The sequence below is a fragment of the Theropithecus gelada genome, chromosome 9, assembly GCF_003255815.1.
Source record: "Theropithecus gelada isolate Dixy chromosome 9, Tgel_1.0, whole genome shotgun sequence".
Lineage (NCBI taxonomy): Eukaryota > Metazoa > Chordata > Mammalia > Primates > Cercopithecidae > Theropithecus > Theropithecus gelada.
The window spans coordinates 52422029-52440983 of NC_037677.1; the positions used below are offsets into that span (position 1 = coordinate 52422029).

Consider the following 18955-nt stretch of genomic DNA (forward strand, 5'->3'; position numbering starts at 1 on the left):
ACCAGCAATTCCTCCAGGGCTCCTCATATCCCTATTTTTGGAATCTGTATATATATATACACACACATATATATATACACCCACATATATGTATATATGTACATAAAGTATGTGTACAATACACAAACATACATACACAAAGAGACACACACACTTCGCAATAAAACACCTATAGCTGGCTACCAAGCTCTACATCTCCCAGAAGAAGGGGACAGAATTCTCTTTTTAAAGTTGTAAATAAGCAAAGTTCATCTGACTTTAGGACTTAACCAAGTCTCACCTATGTATCACATTGAAACATGGATATTATTAAATGCCAAACTGACAAATGTCCAACAGAAAATATACTAACCAAACAAAAACAAAACCTTCATCTGTGTGTGTTTATATGTGTGTGGACAGAGCAAGACAGAGGAAGGGAGGTAGGGAGAGAGTGAGACAGAGAAACCAGTAATTCAAAAAATTCCACTAAGGTTCTAATCTCAAATTTAAAACCCTGGCCTCCTGGAATCTTTGCCACATCATGTCCAGCAGCCTCATTTACAAAAGAGCCTGAAATTCTAGAGATCAAGTAGTTTACCCTAAGGTCTCAAACAATTGAGGAGCAGCGCTGAGCCTGCATTCCCAAACCAGGTAGGGGCATCGCACTGTGTCTTAATCACTTTTCTCCCTTTCCAAAGCACTGTCCCAATTATCTTATTTCCAACTTTCCACAGAAGCAAAGAAGAAAACAAATGTCACAAATACCAAGATTGTGCAAAGGAATGATAAACTTCCCTACGACAAGTCCCTCCAGCCTCTCCACAGTCTCCATGGAAATCACCTCCTTCATCTTCCTCATTTTCATCAGGGTCTTCTGTTCACAGTCTGCAACATGGCAGAACATCTAAGTGGAAGTGGTAGACTAGGCATATGGAGATGAGGTAATAAGCCTCGATAATCTACAAACTCCCGAGTCCATGTTTAAACACCTTAAAGTGCGCCATATTGTCAACAGCACATTGCTGTCCATGCCAAATCTTACAGACGGTACATGGTCAGGAATAGAGCCATATAGTGCACTCATCAAACAGGCCTTTGGGAATAACCTTCCCTCCTTTCAATGTCTTTCTCCCATGACACATGACAATAAACTTTTTCATCAAAAGCAAAAATATTCTCAAGTGTTCAAAGAGCTCACCTTTCCTGGCATGAAAGCATCTCTATTTTGGAAAGGTCAAGAGGTTCACCCAATTGCATGTAACTGATAATTGAAGATTAAAGAGGACTTCCCAACTCAGCAGTGAAAAGAAATTAATGGAACAGCTAGAGTACTCTTCCCAAAATGCAGCATGTGTGATTTATTTTTATGCAATTCATTTCATACCTTGTAGCTGATATCTGGAGGAAAGGAAGCAGTTCTACTAGGGGGAACAGATGATTTCATTTGGCAATGTAATAACGTCTGGGGAAATGTGAGAAAATTCAGAGGCAAACTTCAGCAAAGTGTCTGAGTTTAAAAGTATCACTGGCCAAAGATCACTCTTCTCAATGGCTTGCTTGCATAGAGACTCTCCTGTCATTATAAAGAGTTCACTGACCGGCAATTTAATTCAATTTTCAAAATGGAAGTGCAATACATAAAGACACTCTGTAGCTGGCAATTAAAGTCTTCAAACCCTAACACTAAGATATGCAGTTATTTTACAGCAACCAGGATGAGATCACATATATTCACTGTGAATAGTATTTTCCAATGGTAGGAATACACTATGGAATACCAGGGAGCTGAGAGTTGCAGACCGAATATGTTCACTATGTATTTATTTTTGTATACGTGGATATGAACAAGAGAATGCAAACATCGTGACTAAGGTTAATTTTGAAAAGATGTCAGCTTTCTATGGTTTTCTACAGATTAACATTACTCTCCTTGCTTTTTAATATTTCTTTTTATATCAGTGCTCGAATAAAATACTTAAGTTGTTGTTTCCTAGCACCACAAAATTCTTACCACTGGTAACAGACTTTTTTTAAAAATTAACTTAGGGTTTCAAACGTTAAACGGTTTCTGCAAGTTTCTCCCTTCCCCCGCTCCAAACAAACCACTATTGCTCCTAGCCAATCCAACTAGCCGAAAGGCTTAAATCCTTCCTTGCCATTCTAGAAAGTAATTTTTCAGGTGCCAGTCCCTGCAGAGTTCAGATGCAGAAAGCCTGTCAGAAGGCACCAGGCAGAAGGACTGTGGCTCACAAGCACATGCTCTACTTGACCTTTTCTCTTTAGGGTTAACATTTTTGTGTTATCTAGTCATTTAGAAGTAATAGAGCTCTTAGACTTTTACAAGACTCAGCCATTTGCAGTGCATTGGAGGAAACAGCATTTCATTATTTATTATAAATTACTCAGAGCCGCTCACAATGCAAGATGAGCATCAGTGTGGTACCACAAAAGGTCATTTAGAAGTTTACAAAACTCAGCGATGAAGGGGAAACACAGACTTGGATTTGATACTCACTTTGCTAAAACCCTGATCTACAGCTTTGCCTTCCTTTCAAAAACCTCTTCTGATCAAATACAAAAAGACCTGAACAAATAACTTTTAAAGATGTATCTTTATCTAAGTCAATAAACTAAAAATATTCCAAGCAAATAACACTTGTATATGTCAACTGATGTATTATAAACGTTGACATCAGTGAAAATTATCTGATCAGTGAAAAATAGAAGAGAGATGCCATTGGCTATTAATACTAATTTAACACTTGCACTTACACAGTGCTATAGCCCCTCTGTCTGGTAACAAGGAGCAACCAAGTAAGCCTGAGCAGGCGAGAGTGATGAACTGGATTCTTATCTGAAGGTTCTTCTTTAGCGTGAAAAACGTGGATGACTCAACTAATTTCAGCTGCCGATATGTAAATGAACGGATGCGGTTCTCCAGTCCATGACAGGCACTCTCCAGCAGGCCATGCAAGAGCCTCATCTTATACAGACTCCCAGCATTTTCCTCACCACGTGATGAGTGCAGACAGGAATCAACAGCAGCATTCCTTTTGAATCTGATGCGATGTCAGCATTCAATTCCAAAAGGTGCTGAGTGGTTTCTGCAAAGAAGACCTCAGATGGAACCAGAAGGGTGATGTGGCAATCAATTCATAAAGGAGTTTTTGCCTCTGAAAAACCTAAAGGCAGTCACAGGTTAATTTAGGTGAGGCAGTGAAATCAAGAGTTCTTTTTTGTTATTCTTTTTGTATCTCTACTTGCAAATTTTTAGGTATTTGAAAGCTGTTATTTTGGGTTAAATCTAGGGCTTTGTTGATGCGACTATGGATAAACTAAACATCCTTAAAACACACCAATTCTATTGCCTCTTGCAGCACTTTGAAGAGGCATTGGAATGAAGTCAATACTTAAATATATCCAGCACAAATCAGAGACAATATCTTTAAATGATTTGGAACAAGTTAGCCTTAAAGAATCTTTAAAATTCGCTGCTCATTCCTCTCTCCAAGTCATCTTGGAAACCTCGCACCTTCTGAAAATACCACAGATATTGTATCACTTCCTTGCAACCCATTGTGACTGTGGCTTAACACAGAATCAAGCTGTGTCCTCCAAAAACCCTCCCTCCTTAATCAGGTGCTGCTCCAAGGAAAAGGTGAGGCCATCTGTCCACCAGGTCAGAACCCTCACTGGCTCCCATATAGGTGGGTGCACGCAAACTACTACGTTTATTAGTGACCTTTCCCTCCCTGGGCTTCCCGTCTCTATTACTCTGCCAAAAGAAATTCTCCCTTGAAACTACCTTTCTCCCTCTAAGCACTACTTTCTGAAATGGCCTAATATGCTTTTCAGTTGGAATCACACATTTCAGCACTTAATGATTCTTCATTACGTATCTTCTGATCGTCTCAACAAAACCACAGATGCAGATGATGAATGATCTTTCTTGTGTATCTCACACTTTGATGTTTGCAGAACTGGAATAATGCCATTCTCAGGATACAAGTGGGGTTTTACATGTGTTAAGATGTGTGAAAAGTGTGGCAACGTGTTGTATCAGGAACACTCCTGATATGAGTGAAATAGGGTTTTACTGAATATAAATACAAGGTGTCCACTCAGAAAGGCTAAAGTCAAAAGGGAATGTGGGTGTTTGCATGGAGTCTCACTAAGAGGGGATCCTGAGAACAAAGGAAAATGCTGATGCCAGGAAGACCCTCTTTGCATCTGCTGGACTGTGACACCAACAACAAACATTCAGAGCCACCATCCAGTCTCTGTACATGGAAAAATCTATAAACTCAGGTCACCACCCTGGTAGCATGAAGTGGTAAAGGCCAAAGGAATGTTCCTAAAGTTTTATCTTATTGTTTCAAGTTAGTATTGATGTATACAAAAAGTGCACAACTCAAAAGTCTAGAAGTTATTAAATTTTGATGAAGTGAACTCACTCATGTAACCAGCACCCATACCAAGCAGCACAATATTGTCAATACAGGAAAACCTACACCTGGGTCCCCTACCATTCACTTCCTGCCCCTCCTCCCCAAAGATAATCACTATCTTGACTTCTAATTGTTATACATTATATAAATAGAATCATATATTTTTTCTGGCTCCTTTTGACCACCATTGCATTTGTGAGCTATCTGAAGGACTTTGAGCACAACTCATCACCAAACTTATAGATCATGTGCCCTACAAATCACCATTCTCCAGTGGACTCTGGAGTCTGTCTATAGTCCAACCACTGAAAATTAATATAAGAATAAATATATTATGATTCTGGGAGAGGCTTATAGCATCCAGTAAACCTTTGAACTGGTTATCCCACCCACTCATATTTGACCAAACATCTCCTTTCTAGTACTCAGCACTATCAATTAGCCTTTGTGTTCTCTTTTCATTTGATCCTTGAAATAGATCAGGTAGTTGAGATATATATATATATATGATTGATTTGTATTGGCTATATCCTTCAATAGCAATACTACTAAGACTGTCTAACATCTGCAGACTGGAAGAGCCGTTAAGTATCTCATTAAATTCCCATCTTCTATACCCTTATAAAGTCCAGGCTAATCATCAAAGGCCCAGAGTAAGACACTCTGCCTTCAATAAGGCATTATTTCCCATGAGCAAATGGAAATGCATTTGCACTTCTACACATCTGCATTTCACAGCAGGAACCCAACTCCATCAACACTTTAATGCTGACACCACCAATTAAGAAACAAACTCTTTGGCCGGGCGCAGTGGCTCAAGCCTGTAATCCCAGCACTTTGGGAGGCCGAGACGGGCGGATCACGAGGTCAGGAAATCGAGACCATCCTGGCTAATACGGTGAAACCCCGTCTCTACTAAAAAATACAAAAAACTAGCCGGGCGTGGTGGCGGGCGCCTGTAGTCCCAGCTACTCGGGAGGCTGAGGCAGGAGAATGGCGTGAACCTGGGGAGGTGGAGCTTGCAGTGAGCTGAGATCCGGCCACTGCACTCCAGCCTGGGCGACAGAGCCAGACTCTGTCTCAAAAAAAAAAAAAAAAAAAAAAAAAGAAACAAACTATTTAAATATAAAGAAAAAACAATCTTCACAGAACCAAGACCAAGAATTGAACTGATTCATGGAGTATATTCTTTACTTTTTTCAAAAGTATAACAACTTCTAATTAGAAAAAACATAATTCATGAACAGCAACTAAAACTTAGAAAATACAAAAAAGTACAATAAATTAAATAGCATCCCTATTCCATAATCCAGAAAGAACTACTATGAACAATTCGGTAAACTTCCTTTGAATACAATTACTATATATTAAATCTAGTGACCATTACAGCTTAATATCATGGACATCTTATATAATTTTCTACCCAAAGTTTTAGATAAACATTATATAATAAACATTTCCCAAAGGCTTTAAAATTATTACAACAAAATTTAATAGCTTTGTAATATCTATCACATGGGTAAGCAAAATTTATTTTACTTATTATTTTATTTTAACTGAAAACATACAAATGCGCATTCACTTGCCAAATACTTGGTAGAGAGCTCAAGGCTTTTATCTGAGTAAACATCTGTTGTCCTTCTTATGAAAAACCATACCCGTGCCAGGCGTGGTGGCTCACGCCTGTAATCCCAGCACTTTGGGAGGCCGAGGCGGGCGGATCACAAGGTCAGGAGATCGAGACCATGGTGAAACCCCGTCTCTACTAAAAATACAAAAAATTCGCCGGGCGCAGTGGTGGGCGCCTGTAGTCCCAGCTACTCAGGAGGCTGAGGCAGGAGAATGGCGTGAACCCGCTAGGCGGAGCTTGCAGTGAGCCGAGATGGCGCCACTGCACTCCAGCCTGGGTGACAGAGCGAGACTCCATCTCAAAAAAAAAAAAAAAAAAAAAAAGAAAAGAAAAACCATACCCGTAATGTATATTGTGATTTTTCCAGTTTAGTTTATTGTGGAATAAAAACTTAACATGTGAAACAACAAAAGTGCAAATTTCTTACGGATATATACATATATTCTCCTTAAACTTCTCACAACTGTGTCAACTAGAAGAAGCACTTTTTTAAAAGTGACTTGTGTTTATGGATTATATCCAACGTAATGAACTTAGTTTTAATAGAAACCACAATTCACAGATATATAGAATACTTAAATGCATTACCCACTTAAACTAACAAAAACAATCAGCATAAACAGGTTTGGGGGCTAATATGACTAATACCTGTTAACCAAGGCAGCTCTCAATTTGGCTAAGACAGAAGTGCTACCAACCGTACCTGCTCGGCATGGAGTGGGCCTTTGTCAGATTTTTTGGTTTGGTTTTTAATTTTATTTAAGTTCTGGGATACATGTGCAGGACGTACAGATTTGTTACATAGGTAAACGTGTGCCATGGTGGTTTGCTGAACCTATCAACCCATCACCTAGGTATTAAGCCCCACGTGCATTAGCTATTTATCCTGATGCTCTACCTCCCCCGACACCCACAATGTGTTAGTTTTTTAATGCAGAAATAGAGAGTATCATACTGAAAAGTCAATGAAATAGAATTCAGTCAAGCTATCATTTAATATAAACATTTCTACAGCCCATTTTTTAAAAAATTCTGGAGTCTCTAGATTTTGCCACCATGCTGAGGAAAGCTTTGGTCTAACAATAGATTTGGGCAAACAACCCCTTCGGCCCCCCTCATAGACTAACAATGAGTACAACTGTCATTGTTAGTTGATGGGATTCATGTACAGTCTTACAGGATCTTGACAATACAATCTTTCTGACACTACAGTATTCCTATCCTGCAGCACAGCTATTCAATAGGTGTCACGTGATCTTAGAACTTGATCTATTTCCATTATCTTTTTTTAAGTCTGCAAAAGTAATGATCTCAACTATCTTTTACTTTAACCCAAAGAGAATTTTTTTTTTCTTCTAGCTAAAAGATCACTTGGCAAATAAAAATGTCAAGCAAGTAAGCAATGATTGGGTCTAGTTTGTAGTACCCCGGCAGAATATCAAGGTCTCACCAATGTTCCGCTTCTTAGAACTGGTAGATAATCAGTGATGGGTACCTTGCAGTGTGGCTCCAAGATGGAATTCAGATGTTCTGCGGCAGGCACTGCATAGCTCCAACTCCCATCATTGATTTGGTAGAGTCAGTACTTTAGGGTCTACAGAACTAAAAGGCTATCATTCCAAATGCTCCCTGACACTTTTCCATTGATCAGTCTCAGCATACACTGCAGTCACTATTGTAACCAAAAGTAAGTTTGGAAGGGGCACAGAAGACAATTTTGACTGGATTTTAGGAAGCAGTGGAATAAAGTTTGTAACTGTTTTCTGTGATTGTTATATTGAATCATCTACAAGCAGTCATAAGAGAAAATAGACAGTTAAAAAGATCAAGGAATAGAAGTTTAGAGGTAGGAAACTGTTGCTCAATGGGTACAAAGATTTAGTTATGCAAGAGGAATAAGTTCTAGAGATCTGTTGTACAACACAGTATTTAGTTAACAATACAATAGTGCACACTTTAAAAAGAAGATAGATTTCATGTCAAATGTTCTACCTAAACAAAATTAAAACCACAAGAGAACACAAGGAAATTTTTGGAGGTGATGGATATGTTTAGTACCTTGATTGTGGTGATGGTATTAACAGGTATATGCATATGTCCAAACTCATTGATATGTACACATTAAATATGTACAATTTTTTGTACAGTCATCCTTCGGTATTCCAGGGGGAATAGTTCCAGGATTCCTCTCCCCCAGGATATCAAAATCCTAGGATGCCATGTCTTTTATATAAAATGGCCTAGTATTTTCATCTCACCTAAGGATAGCCTCTCATATAGTTTAAGTCATCACTAGAGTACTTACAAGCAGTGTAAATGCTATGCAAATAGTTGTTATACTATACTGGTTTCTTATTTGTATTTTTAATTGTTGTGTTGTTGTTTTTATTTTTAAATATATTTTTAATCCCTGGTTGGGTAAATCCACAGATGCAGAACCCAAGGATATGGAGAGCCCATTGCATATCAATTATACATCAACAAAACATAAAAAATAAACAAGAAGATAACATTCAGGACAACATATTCTTTATCTTTTACGGAAACATCTGAATTTCTCCTTAGACAGAAAATCCAGGCAATTTCTCTCATTAGATTCCTTCGTATCTGAGAAAAGAACAGGTATAGTGCAGGTGAGCTATTTATGGAGTTTATAGTGGCAAATGCCACTATGGATGTGTAAAGTGCTTGACAGAAGCAATGTACAAATGAATATAGTGACACTATAACAGTGAGTCAGGTAAGTAAGGCTGAGGTGGGGAGAGATTACCTGTCCTATAAAACACCCCTCCAATCTTCTTGATTATCCAAACAATTTCTGCAAGTCCTAGGCAAATTATACATCCTAAGCCCAGCTTGATTAACTCTATCAGTGAGATAACCAAACCTAGGCTGCAGGCCTACATATGATTGTTTTTCTATCCTTATTTCAAAAATAAATAACACAAATAATGTAGAGTGCTACATGCCCAGGCACACGGTAACCCTCCATTTGGCAGCTGTCATTTTTATTATTACTTAAATTCTTAAGCCCCTTCCAAGACCGATTATCTGTGACTAATCCTTCTACATTACTAAAAGTAAAATTCAAGCTACAGAAATCCAGAAAATCTGATGATGATGAGGGTGTCGCTTTCTCTTTTAGTGGATTTCCAGCTCCCTGGCAATTCACAGGAAATCATGCCAGAGGTTGCATGTAGTCATAGGAAGGTATCTGAGGAGGAAGGCTGATATATTTAAGAATTCTTATCAAACTTTTAGCATAAAAATGCTATTCCCATAACCCTGGCTGTAACATATTAAGGCTAAAGTAGTTACATGGATTCAGCTGACCTTTTCTTCAAAAAAAATGTTCTTATGGCCTATATCGCATCCATGATACACACTCATCCATGATACACACTATCACTTCTAGGAAAAGGCCTCAAAGACAAAATCTTAGCACTGGAAGCTGCTAAAATTCCATTATTAAACTTAATTCTGAATTCAGTTTGTAGGTTTGCTTCTGACTAATCCCTTTTTATGCCCGAGAATGGCAATCTATTATTTATGTACAATCACCAGCCTGTCTTGAGAAATAAAAGCTTATAACAACAAAAAAAGGTAATATTAAGATACAATTCAGGATGAGATTTCCAACAAACACAGATTTGAAGAAATCTATTTCCAAAATGCCAATATTAAAGTTCCCCAAAGTACAAACACAAACAGTATATTTAAAAGAGCTCCTTGATGGATATAATCAACCTATTAATTCTTGAGAACCTAATTCACAGTAACTTCTAAGTGGTCAAGGGAATGCAGTGCAGACACTGCCTATTTTCATACAAATTCTCTCCAAAATCTAAAGACCCAATGACAATCAGCGTAGGGATGGCACAAAAGGGCACCTTGGACATATTTTGCTTTATCAAGAATTTTTAGATTTCAGATTCCAGATCATTCAGCAATCTCAGTCATTGTCTCCCAAATTTCAGCTCCTCTCTGTGATAAACGTATGCTGGAAATAGGCTTTAAAAAACACCTACCAAGCAAAGAATGAGAAATGATGACCTCCAGTTTGTGGTTCAACTTCCAAGGTGATTTGAGGTAGAATTCCACACTATATTTTATTGTGTGTGCCAGGATATCAGAGAGGAATATAGGAAAAACCCAAGGGCATATAAGAACAATAATCTTTCATTGTGATGAAAGATCCCTCAAGCTAGGTAACAAACCAGCTCCAATATTTCAACCGAATTCAATAGTCTGATGTGCTCTTGGATGAAAATAACCAGTCTATCTACTTCCCATTTCACTTGACATAAAAACAGTGACTGTTTTTCAGCTTATAAACTCTGTTGGGAGTGGCATGTAAGTCAGGTTATTGTCATCAAACTCATTATACCAGGGGAGAAAGTTAAACTTCAGAGAGATTATATCAGTTCCTAAAGGTTGCACAGCTATTACAGAATTCATGGCTAGAGGTTTTATATAGAAATATACAAACAAATATTGTTTATAAATATATATACATATATATGTATCATACACAAACACACATTTGTTACCCTTCCATGAGAGTGCCTCTCATTTCCAATACTGTTACCTCCTAAAGGAATCACTTTCTTAATCTAACTCTTCTTAGCCAACTGGCTGTCACCGTACTGCCTGGCAGGAGCACACCAGTGGGGCCCACTGCACAGTGAAAGGGACACAGCCACCAGGCCAAGCTCAAGGAAACCTACACTCCACTGCAACTGCCAGCTGAGTTGTGCATTTAACAATACTCAGCTGGGTAACAGATTTGTTTATGTCAGTTGTTCTTACTCTAATTATGTAATTTACTTAAATATTATGTAAACCAGTGATATATGATTATGGAAATGAAAGATAATTGTAGTTTCTATTAAAATGTAATTGAATGCTTTGAAGAAACTCCAAAAGGTAAGTTGGTTTTTAAAGAATAAAAAAAGAAACCGAATCACATAGACAAGAAAACTGTAAGAGATTCCCAGGGCAAGGGTTTATCATTGTATTTATGAAGAACCTGCATACGGATTCCTTCACTAGTGTCTTTAAAAAAAAAAAAAAAAAAAAAAAAAAAAAAAAAAAACCTGGTAATTAAAGATGTGGCTAATTAAAAAAAAAAAAGGCAAAGATGCTAAGCTTAAACCAGTAGACACATACTTAGAAAAAGCCTTCGCCTACATCAAGACATGGGAGGCTGAATGTTGTAGTGATTAAAAGTTTTATTTTAATTGTCTTCTTTATGAACCATTACTTTTACAAACTTTCTGAATCAACCAATTACTTAACGGCATTGCAATGCCCCCAGATACTCAGTAAACATTTGAAACATGTGACATGTACTATGAAAATATAATTATATGAATGTATATGATAGCTTACGTTCAGTTGCTCAACTGTGGTGTGGAATCAGGTAAAAATGCTATCAAAATTAATATGATTTATATACCAATCTACGGGGGAAAAGAAATGACCATTCGCTTCCATCAAGTTTTTGGAATCCTTAATTATTGTTTTAAATCACCAACAGTTTAATAACTCAATTCCCTAAACGAGTATTTTTTTCTTTAACTTTCTACGTCAATTTAAGCAGTCTAACTTAGCAAAAGGATTAACTTTTAAAACAACTTGAAGCAACATGTTAAGCATATCTAAGAAATTTCATTTAATGAGTATTGATTCCTTGTACTCTAGGCTAAGGAAAAAAGGGGGGGGGGGGAAACACAAAAGCCTGAAAGGAGCCTTCAGTCAGAGCCATGATTCAACTATAAAATACTGGAAGGTAGGAGTACAGGTAGTCTTAGGGGAAGGGTGAAATGGAAAACCAAACTAAACATGTGTCTAACGATTTTATTTATAATTGCATGAATAGGAAACATTTATTTCGGTAAGTTTTGATTGTGATATTGCAAAGTTTCAAATAGAGTCCATTGCTCACTTCACTATGTATATGGTTCTGGAGGGAACACTTTCTTGGGTGGAAAAGTAAAATTTCTAGGATCTCAAAATGTATTTGTCAACGCAGTACCAGCTCTGTCCTCACCCAACACACGACTCTAAAGATAAAAACAGCTAGAAAGAAAGAAAAATGAATTTGAGTTCTATTCAGAAGCAATTCAAATGCATTTTAAAGACTTAGATTTATGACTATTCCCTTGCTCTTATATATTTCGGGGCCAACTTTCATGTTCCATTTTTGACATCCCAGATAGAATATTGAGATATGTTTGGCATTGGAGATGAGAGGTTATGAGGAAAGAATTTCTACAAAAGCAAGTTGAAAATAAGCTTTCTTCTCATTGTGTACAAAGGGGAGGAAGGGCTGAAAAAGTAGCTCCAGAGAGAGGAGAGATGGTGTTCCTCTACATCCTGGATCTCCCAGGATGGCACTGATTTCAAACTGCACCAACACTGCTGTTGTGGCCCAACCTGAATTTAGAAAAGCTTCAGTAACAGCGAGAACTTGCCAGAAACCAGCTTTTTTTGGGTCAGGTTTTGAAAATAGCATAAATATAAAGGTAACTGGATTCACAAATCAAACCTGCAGAAGGGACTCTCAATTAGCAACACCACCTCCTATCCCTCACCTCAGTTTGAAGAACTGGGGAGGAATGCTTAAACCGCATTGTCTTCATGCACGGAGACCAACGAGTCCAAACTAAAAATGGCCCTAAAAAATCTTTGCTAACACACCCACCCCTGCCCTCTTTTTTTTAATTAGGACCATGAAGTGCAGCGTAAGTGTGTAACAGTAAAATTGTACAGCATAATTGATTAAAGCAGAAAAGTCTCATAATCCTGTATTAAGGCCAAAGAAAATCAAAACATACTCAGGTTGCAGCATGTGCTCATAAAAAAAAAAGCTCTCAATTGGATTTCATAAGAAATATTGATCCTGAGCACTGAATCCTCTCACTTTAGCTACCATGCATGATTGGGGTCAGTACCTTCTATGTGGATGCCTTTGAAGGCCGAGACTCATGTAGACAGAATACAACGTACAGGAGTAACTTTATTTAAACAAATTATATCTGAGGCTGCTTATACAGCAAACAAGTGTACTCTTAAAATTTAAGGAAGATGTTGGAAAGAATAAATAAGAAAATAGTTGATTTTATCAATGCCTCTCTTAAAAATTATAGTAGGTATGACTAGGTAAAGTTTCATCTAAATAGACTTGATTAAATTAAAATTGCCTCCATACCTTGCTTAAACATCAAATGTACATTCTACATTTATTTCTTCTTAAATACACTATTTGATATTTGTGTGTTCATTATAATTAACCATATACCTTCCAAATCTAACCCAAAGAAACATCTATTAAAATAGGTTCTTTGTCTTTAGTATTTGAATTTAGCCAATGACTCCGGGCTACCACCTGTTAAACAGTATTTTCAGCTTAGTAAAAGAATTCTGTGTCTCTAAAACAATCCATATTTGCATTGGCAACATTGGACAACTATATTTCAAATCTGAAAATGAAATTGAAGGAGGTGTAAAAGGGAAACACTGATTGTACACTGGTCAAAATCACTGATCTCTACTGTCTGTAGTGACCTCCCTTTGGCTTGAAACACCTGCAAATTAACCTATACTTTCGAACACAAAATGCTTCAAAGATGTTTTTGGTGAAATAATCTCCCCTGGCAATATGTTTAAGATATTCGTTTTTAGAGTCTGAAGTGCAAGCAAGTACTAGGCAACTGGAAACCCAAGAATCCCAGTAATACTGAAGAAAGTTTTTGTCCAGCTCACAGCCTAAACAATGGAGGATGGGAAGAGAAGAATCAACTTGCAAACCCTCCTTTCTCCTCCTGCCTTTCAAGTTCAATCTTTCTTTGTCTTTGATCCTACAGAAAATTAGAAACAGTTCTCCAACTGGGCCTTCCCCATAGCAAGAATAGTTTTTGCTTGAAAAAATTCCATTATCCATTAGCAAGCATGTTCATTTTCAGTGAACCAGCCTCTTCCACTCCAAAGAGCTATGCTGCCGTTTACAGACAGGATCCTTCTGATTGATCTAAGATGAACACAAAGACATTCATTCCATAAGCCTTCAGGTATCCAATGCAAAAGCAAAGATCCTGGCCATTAAAGAATTTGTGGGTTAGTCAAAAAACCAAAGCGTCATCCGTAACCATTTTTCAAGTACTACAACAGAATCCATTACTTTCATTAAAAAAAAAAAAAAAAAAAAAAAAAAAAGCACCAGGACAGAAAAGACCCACTAAAGTACGGAGGTAGGAGCTGGGGAAAAGGAAATTTCTCTCCTGGGAACTTTAGGGGCATAACCAAGACAAGTAAAAAACAATATGAACGCCAGTGATTCAGGCTTTTTTCATCCTACAGTAGCATTGCTGATAATCTCTCAAATGAAATCTTAATTTCCTTTTGTTAATCATCCTGCAATCTTGGATGAAAAAATAACTAAGCTATCCTCTTTCTTCAAATCACCATACAACTTGCCTATTTAAATACGTTTTAAGAAAACTACATAATCCACTTTTCATTAAAATTTCCCTTGTTTATAGATGCAAACCAGGTCAATTTCAGCTGGATTTTGCATACTTGTATTATATACCTTAATTCAACTTCTTGTAAAGGTTTAAAAAAGAGAAAGAACTGAACGTAAGATACAAATAAAACAAATACTGCTTCTAAGTCTATGTGAACATTGACACCATTTACAGATTTTTCCCCTCTTTTCCTTGGGGCTGAGAGCCCTGTCAATAATCATTACTTATTAAACAGGCTGCCCTTCCAGTCCACAGAATGTAGGAAGAGAGCATAGAGGGGTAGAAATAATTACCTTGGGCTTTTCTTTAAAGACCTCCGGAATGGAACACAAGGAAATCAATTGGGAAAGAACATGAAATACCCCTACCATGTGTAGTCCCCCTCCTCTCCCAACGCATACAAGGGTTGGAGATATACCACACTCCATTATTCATACCAACTGCATCAAAAGAGCAAATCAAAAATCTGGGGTCTTCAGAGTAGACTCATTTTCAGTCCATTGAATATGCTCACACATACACTCATGAATCCTTTATCCTTCTACAAAACTCAAGTTAGATTTATTGAGTGGAGGCTCTAAACACCTCCTGAGAAAATGTGCTCTTAAAAATGACTGCTTCAGCCAAAGGAGAGAGAAGCAGTAAGTTACAGGCTCTACTGCCATTCTGGTTTGTGGCAGATTCCTTCCTTCCCTCCTTCCTGTCTCCCAATTTATCTTCTAGACGGTTTTTTCCAAAGCAAAGTAGGTTTGCTTTTTTTTTTTTCTTTCCCTCTCCTGGACCTTACTTACAAATATACTAAATTCTTTAAAAAGAAAAAAGTTTCAAGGGTTAAGTAACACCCAGGATAAGATCACAGGTGAGGGAAATGAAAAATTAGCAGATGACTGAAAGCAAACCCGGTATTCCCACCATCACTGAAGAGTTAATGATGAACACTCTTCCCTTCTCCCAGATGCTATGGCTCAAAACACAAATACAATATAAAGACAGCATAACCAGACAGTTTTCTGCAAGATAGCCTTGCACAGAACTTGAACTAGCAGGCTGGAGTTTGTCCTAAATAACCTTCACAGGTTGCACAAACTGTTCCCATATCCTGATCAAATCAGTTTAAAAGACGCCTGAGATTTCCTTAGAATAAAAACAAGGTGGGGGGTGCGGTGGGAGGTCAATGAGTCACCTAAAACATTTATAAAAATGTTGAGAAAATATGCACTTTCTATACAAATAAACAGAAAGCTATCATGCTTTGGGTATACTGGCCCATACTGAGCCCAGGTTGAAGATGCTACATTCTAACGGTGACATGTTTCCAAACGGTTGGATGTTCTCACCCTTGAGTGCAGAAAACTCTCAACTCGCCTATGTTTTTCAGGCACAGAGGGAGAGGAGATAAGGTTCACACCCCACCTATGGGAACGGAACAAAAGCAAAGGCTTGGCAGGGCTGAAAAAAAAAAAACCTCCTCCTTCGTCAGGACCCTAGAGGTGGCAGCTCTGCAGGACTCCCTTCCTATTTCCTCCTAGTTAACTCACTCTGGCCGGCCACAGAATCAGTGTCTACACCTTGGAATGGCCACGGGCAGGCTAGGAGGTGACCAGTTTAGCCCTTTGCCTTGGATCGCCTCCTTTCCCCAAGTCTCCCAATGGCTTCTAATTAACCCTTTCTGGTTCCTGCCCAGGTCAGGGCTGCTGGAAGCGTCCTCAGCTACATTAAACGAATACCTCCATCAACTCGTCACCCCACACATGGACATAACTTCCTTCTGTGGTTTATCGTCGGTCACTTTGCATGTGCTTTGCTTTCTTTCCTTCCTACCGGCGGGCGGAGAAGGGGCTCGGTGCCTTGGGGAAGGCCCTCTCTCCCTCCCCGGCCCTCTACTGGAGCGGGATCCGGCAGCTCGCCAGCAGGTCTGCAGAGAGGAGGGATCGCACTCGCGTTAACCCTTTGAAAGGAGCTGGGAGATCTGTTCTCATTTGGGACCCGTAAAAGTGGGGCCAGTGGAGCCTGACAATCTCCCTCCCCTTTCTACACGCCCCCACCCCCGAGAACCAGGGCAGGCTGGCACCCTCCCCTCTGGTGGCCAGTTTTAATCAGCTCTCACTCTGCCCCAAAACCTGGGATGGGGGAGGGGGGTTGCTAGAAGGCAGGCGGCGAGGGAAAAAGCAGGAGGGCAGAAAGGAAACCCAGTAGTAAATCATAGTTGAGACACAGTGTTTACTTACGAAATTTGGGGCTGGTGCTAGTTTCTGGTGTGGTGGTGGTAGAGGAGGAGGAAGAAGAGGAAGAAGAGGAGGCAGCATCCTGAAAGGGAGACAGGGTCCAGGAGGGAGTAGAATCGTGAAGGTAGGAGGAGGTAGCGTATGCCGCAGTGGGCCAGGATGGCATTGCCTGGGTACTTGGGGTTCCTGGCACCGGGGGTCGGGAGCCCGGCGTGCTGCTACTAAAGAACGGGGCCGTGGTGGACAGGACCGTCGAAGGGGCCGCAGTGTTCCGTGCTGTGGTGGAGCGCGGGCTGGCCCGGATGGGCACCCGGTGCCCAGGGAAGCGAGTGGGCGCCCGCGTGATGGTGGTCAGGCGAGTGCTAATCCGGTTGGGCGTCCTGGAGGAGGCGGCACCCCCGGCGGAGGGGGTGGCGGGGGACGTGGTGGAGGTGGTAGTGGTGGTGGTCTCCATGGCCTTGGGGAAAGAGCTGGGCTTCGAGAGGAAGAAGGGGTCCTGGCCCATCCCCTTGGAGTCCACTAGGTCGGTGGGCACGTACTCCTTGACGGAGCCCACCACGATCCATTTGAGAAGCATGAGGCTGAGCCCCAGGCCGATGAAGCCGATGAACAGAGGTACCACGCACAGCCACGTCTGCTGCCGGTTCCACACGATGCAGTCGCTACAGCGTAACTCCCGGGGGGGCTCGGCCGCCCCTTCGCCGCCGCCGTCCGGGCCCCCGCCCGCCGCTGCCGCCGCCGCAGCCGCCGCGGTGCCCTCCTCGGCCGAGGCGGCGGCTGCCGAAGCGGCACCAGGTGGCGAGGCAGCGGCCGCCCCTTCACTCATCCTAGGAGCCGGTCTTCACCTTCGCCCCCCCGAGGGCCGCGCCAGAGGCATGGGGCCGCGCGGGTCGGGCGCGGGCGCGGGCTCCGGCGGCGGCGGCGGGCTCGGGCGCAGGCAGCGGCCGCGGCGGCCGCATGCAAATCGGCTCCCTGCCCCCACGCCCCTCCCCCCGAGAGGCGGGCGGCGGGCGGGGAGGAGAGGAGCGGGGGAGGGGACGGGGCCGGGGAGGGGGCGGTGAGGAGCGCGGAAGAGGGGCGAGACGGGCCCCCGGCGCCTCCGGTCGGTCAGAGAGCGGCGGGGCGCGTCTGCAGCCCGCCAAGCGGCCTCCTGCGCGCCGGGGCCCCGCACCCGCTGCTGCTGCTGCTGCCCGCCGCCTGCGTGCGCTCCAGCCGCGCCGGCATCCTCGGGGCACCGCGCCCGACCCGCTCCCTGGGGCGCCCGTTCGCGCCGCTCCTGGGCCTCGCACCGCCTTCAGTGGCCCCGCCGGCCGGTCGCGGGGTGCCGGGTGCCAGCCAGCCGCATTCCGACACAGAGGGCCGGCCTGGCCGCCGCGATCCTCGGCGGCTGCTCGGCGAGCCCGGGCGGTGAGGTGCACCTGTTCTTCAGCCGGCCGGCAGCCAACCCTCGGCCAGCACTCTCCCGGAGAGACCAATCCCAGCGCAGCGCGGAGGGCTAGCGGTCCGGCTCCGCTAGCTCCAGCCGCCCGCTGCTCCGCGCCGCTGCCGCCGCCGCCCGAGAGTCAAACTCCAGCGAACGGCGCCGCTGTAGCCGCCGCGAGCCAGGGGCTGGGGGCGCACCGGGCGCCCGCGGCGGGTGCGGTCTGACCAGCCTCCGAGGGACTCGACAAGCAGGCAGAGGATCGGAAATCACGCCCCGGCGCCCTGCCCGGTTGAGCGTGGGGGACGAAAGCGGGAGACTGCGTCGGGGGTCCCCGGGGACGCGGACCCCAGGCCGAGGGCGTCTCCAGGCGGGCTCTGGCTGCCAGGCGGGTGCGTGTGTGTGTGTGCAGAACCGCCGCGGCGGGCTGGGATTCGGGCAGAGTAGCGCCTCCCACCAGCGCCTAATGCTGGTTTCTTAATGCACACAAGATAAATAAATGATCCAAGCAAACCCCCGTTTGCCGGGGGTTGGCACAAACAGCTCCCTACCGATTGTGAGCCCGTCTCCTGTACGGATCCAGTGGGGTCAGAAACTGACGCTGCTGGGCGAGGGGCGGGGGCGGATGCTGGTGGGAGGGTGCCCGTGCCCTCCCCTGCCGGATGGCGGTGCGGCTAGATGGAAGGCCACCTTTGCCTGAGTTCCTGAGAGATGCAGGTGGA

General features: G+C 42.3%; 1 protein-coding gene across 5 annotated transcripts in view; it reads right to left on the reverse strand.

The window, feature by feature from the left end:
• NRG3 (neuregulin 3) overlaps nucleotides 1-17784 on the reverse strand; it is a 1087509-nt gene extending 1069725 nt beyond the window's left edge. For 3 of the 5 annotated variants that reach the window (XM_025397602.1, XM_025397601.1, XM_025397600.1), the window contains exon 1: nucleotides 16817-17784. In XM_025397602.1, coding sequence (XP_025253387.1) covers nucleotides 16817-17639 — 823 coding nt within the window. In that variant the 5' untranslated portion in view covers nucleotides 17640-17784. Of the gene's footprint in view, nucleotides 1-14881; nucleotides 15292-16816 lie in introns of those variants that run through there. The other 2 variants (XM_025397604.1, XM_025397603.1) reach the window with 2 other exon arrangements.
• Between the last annotated feature and the right edge of the window lie 1171 nt (nucleotides 17785-18955).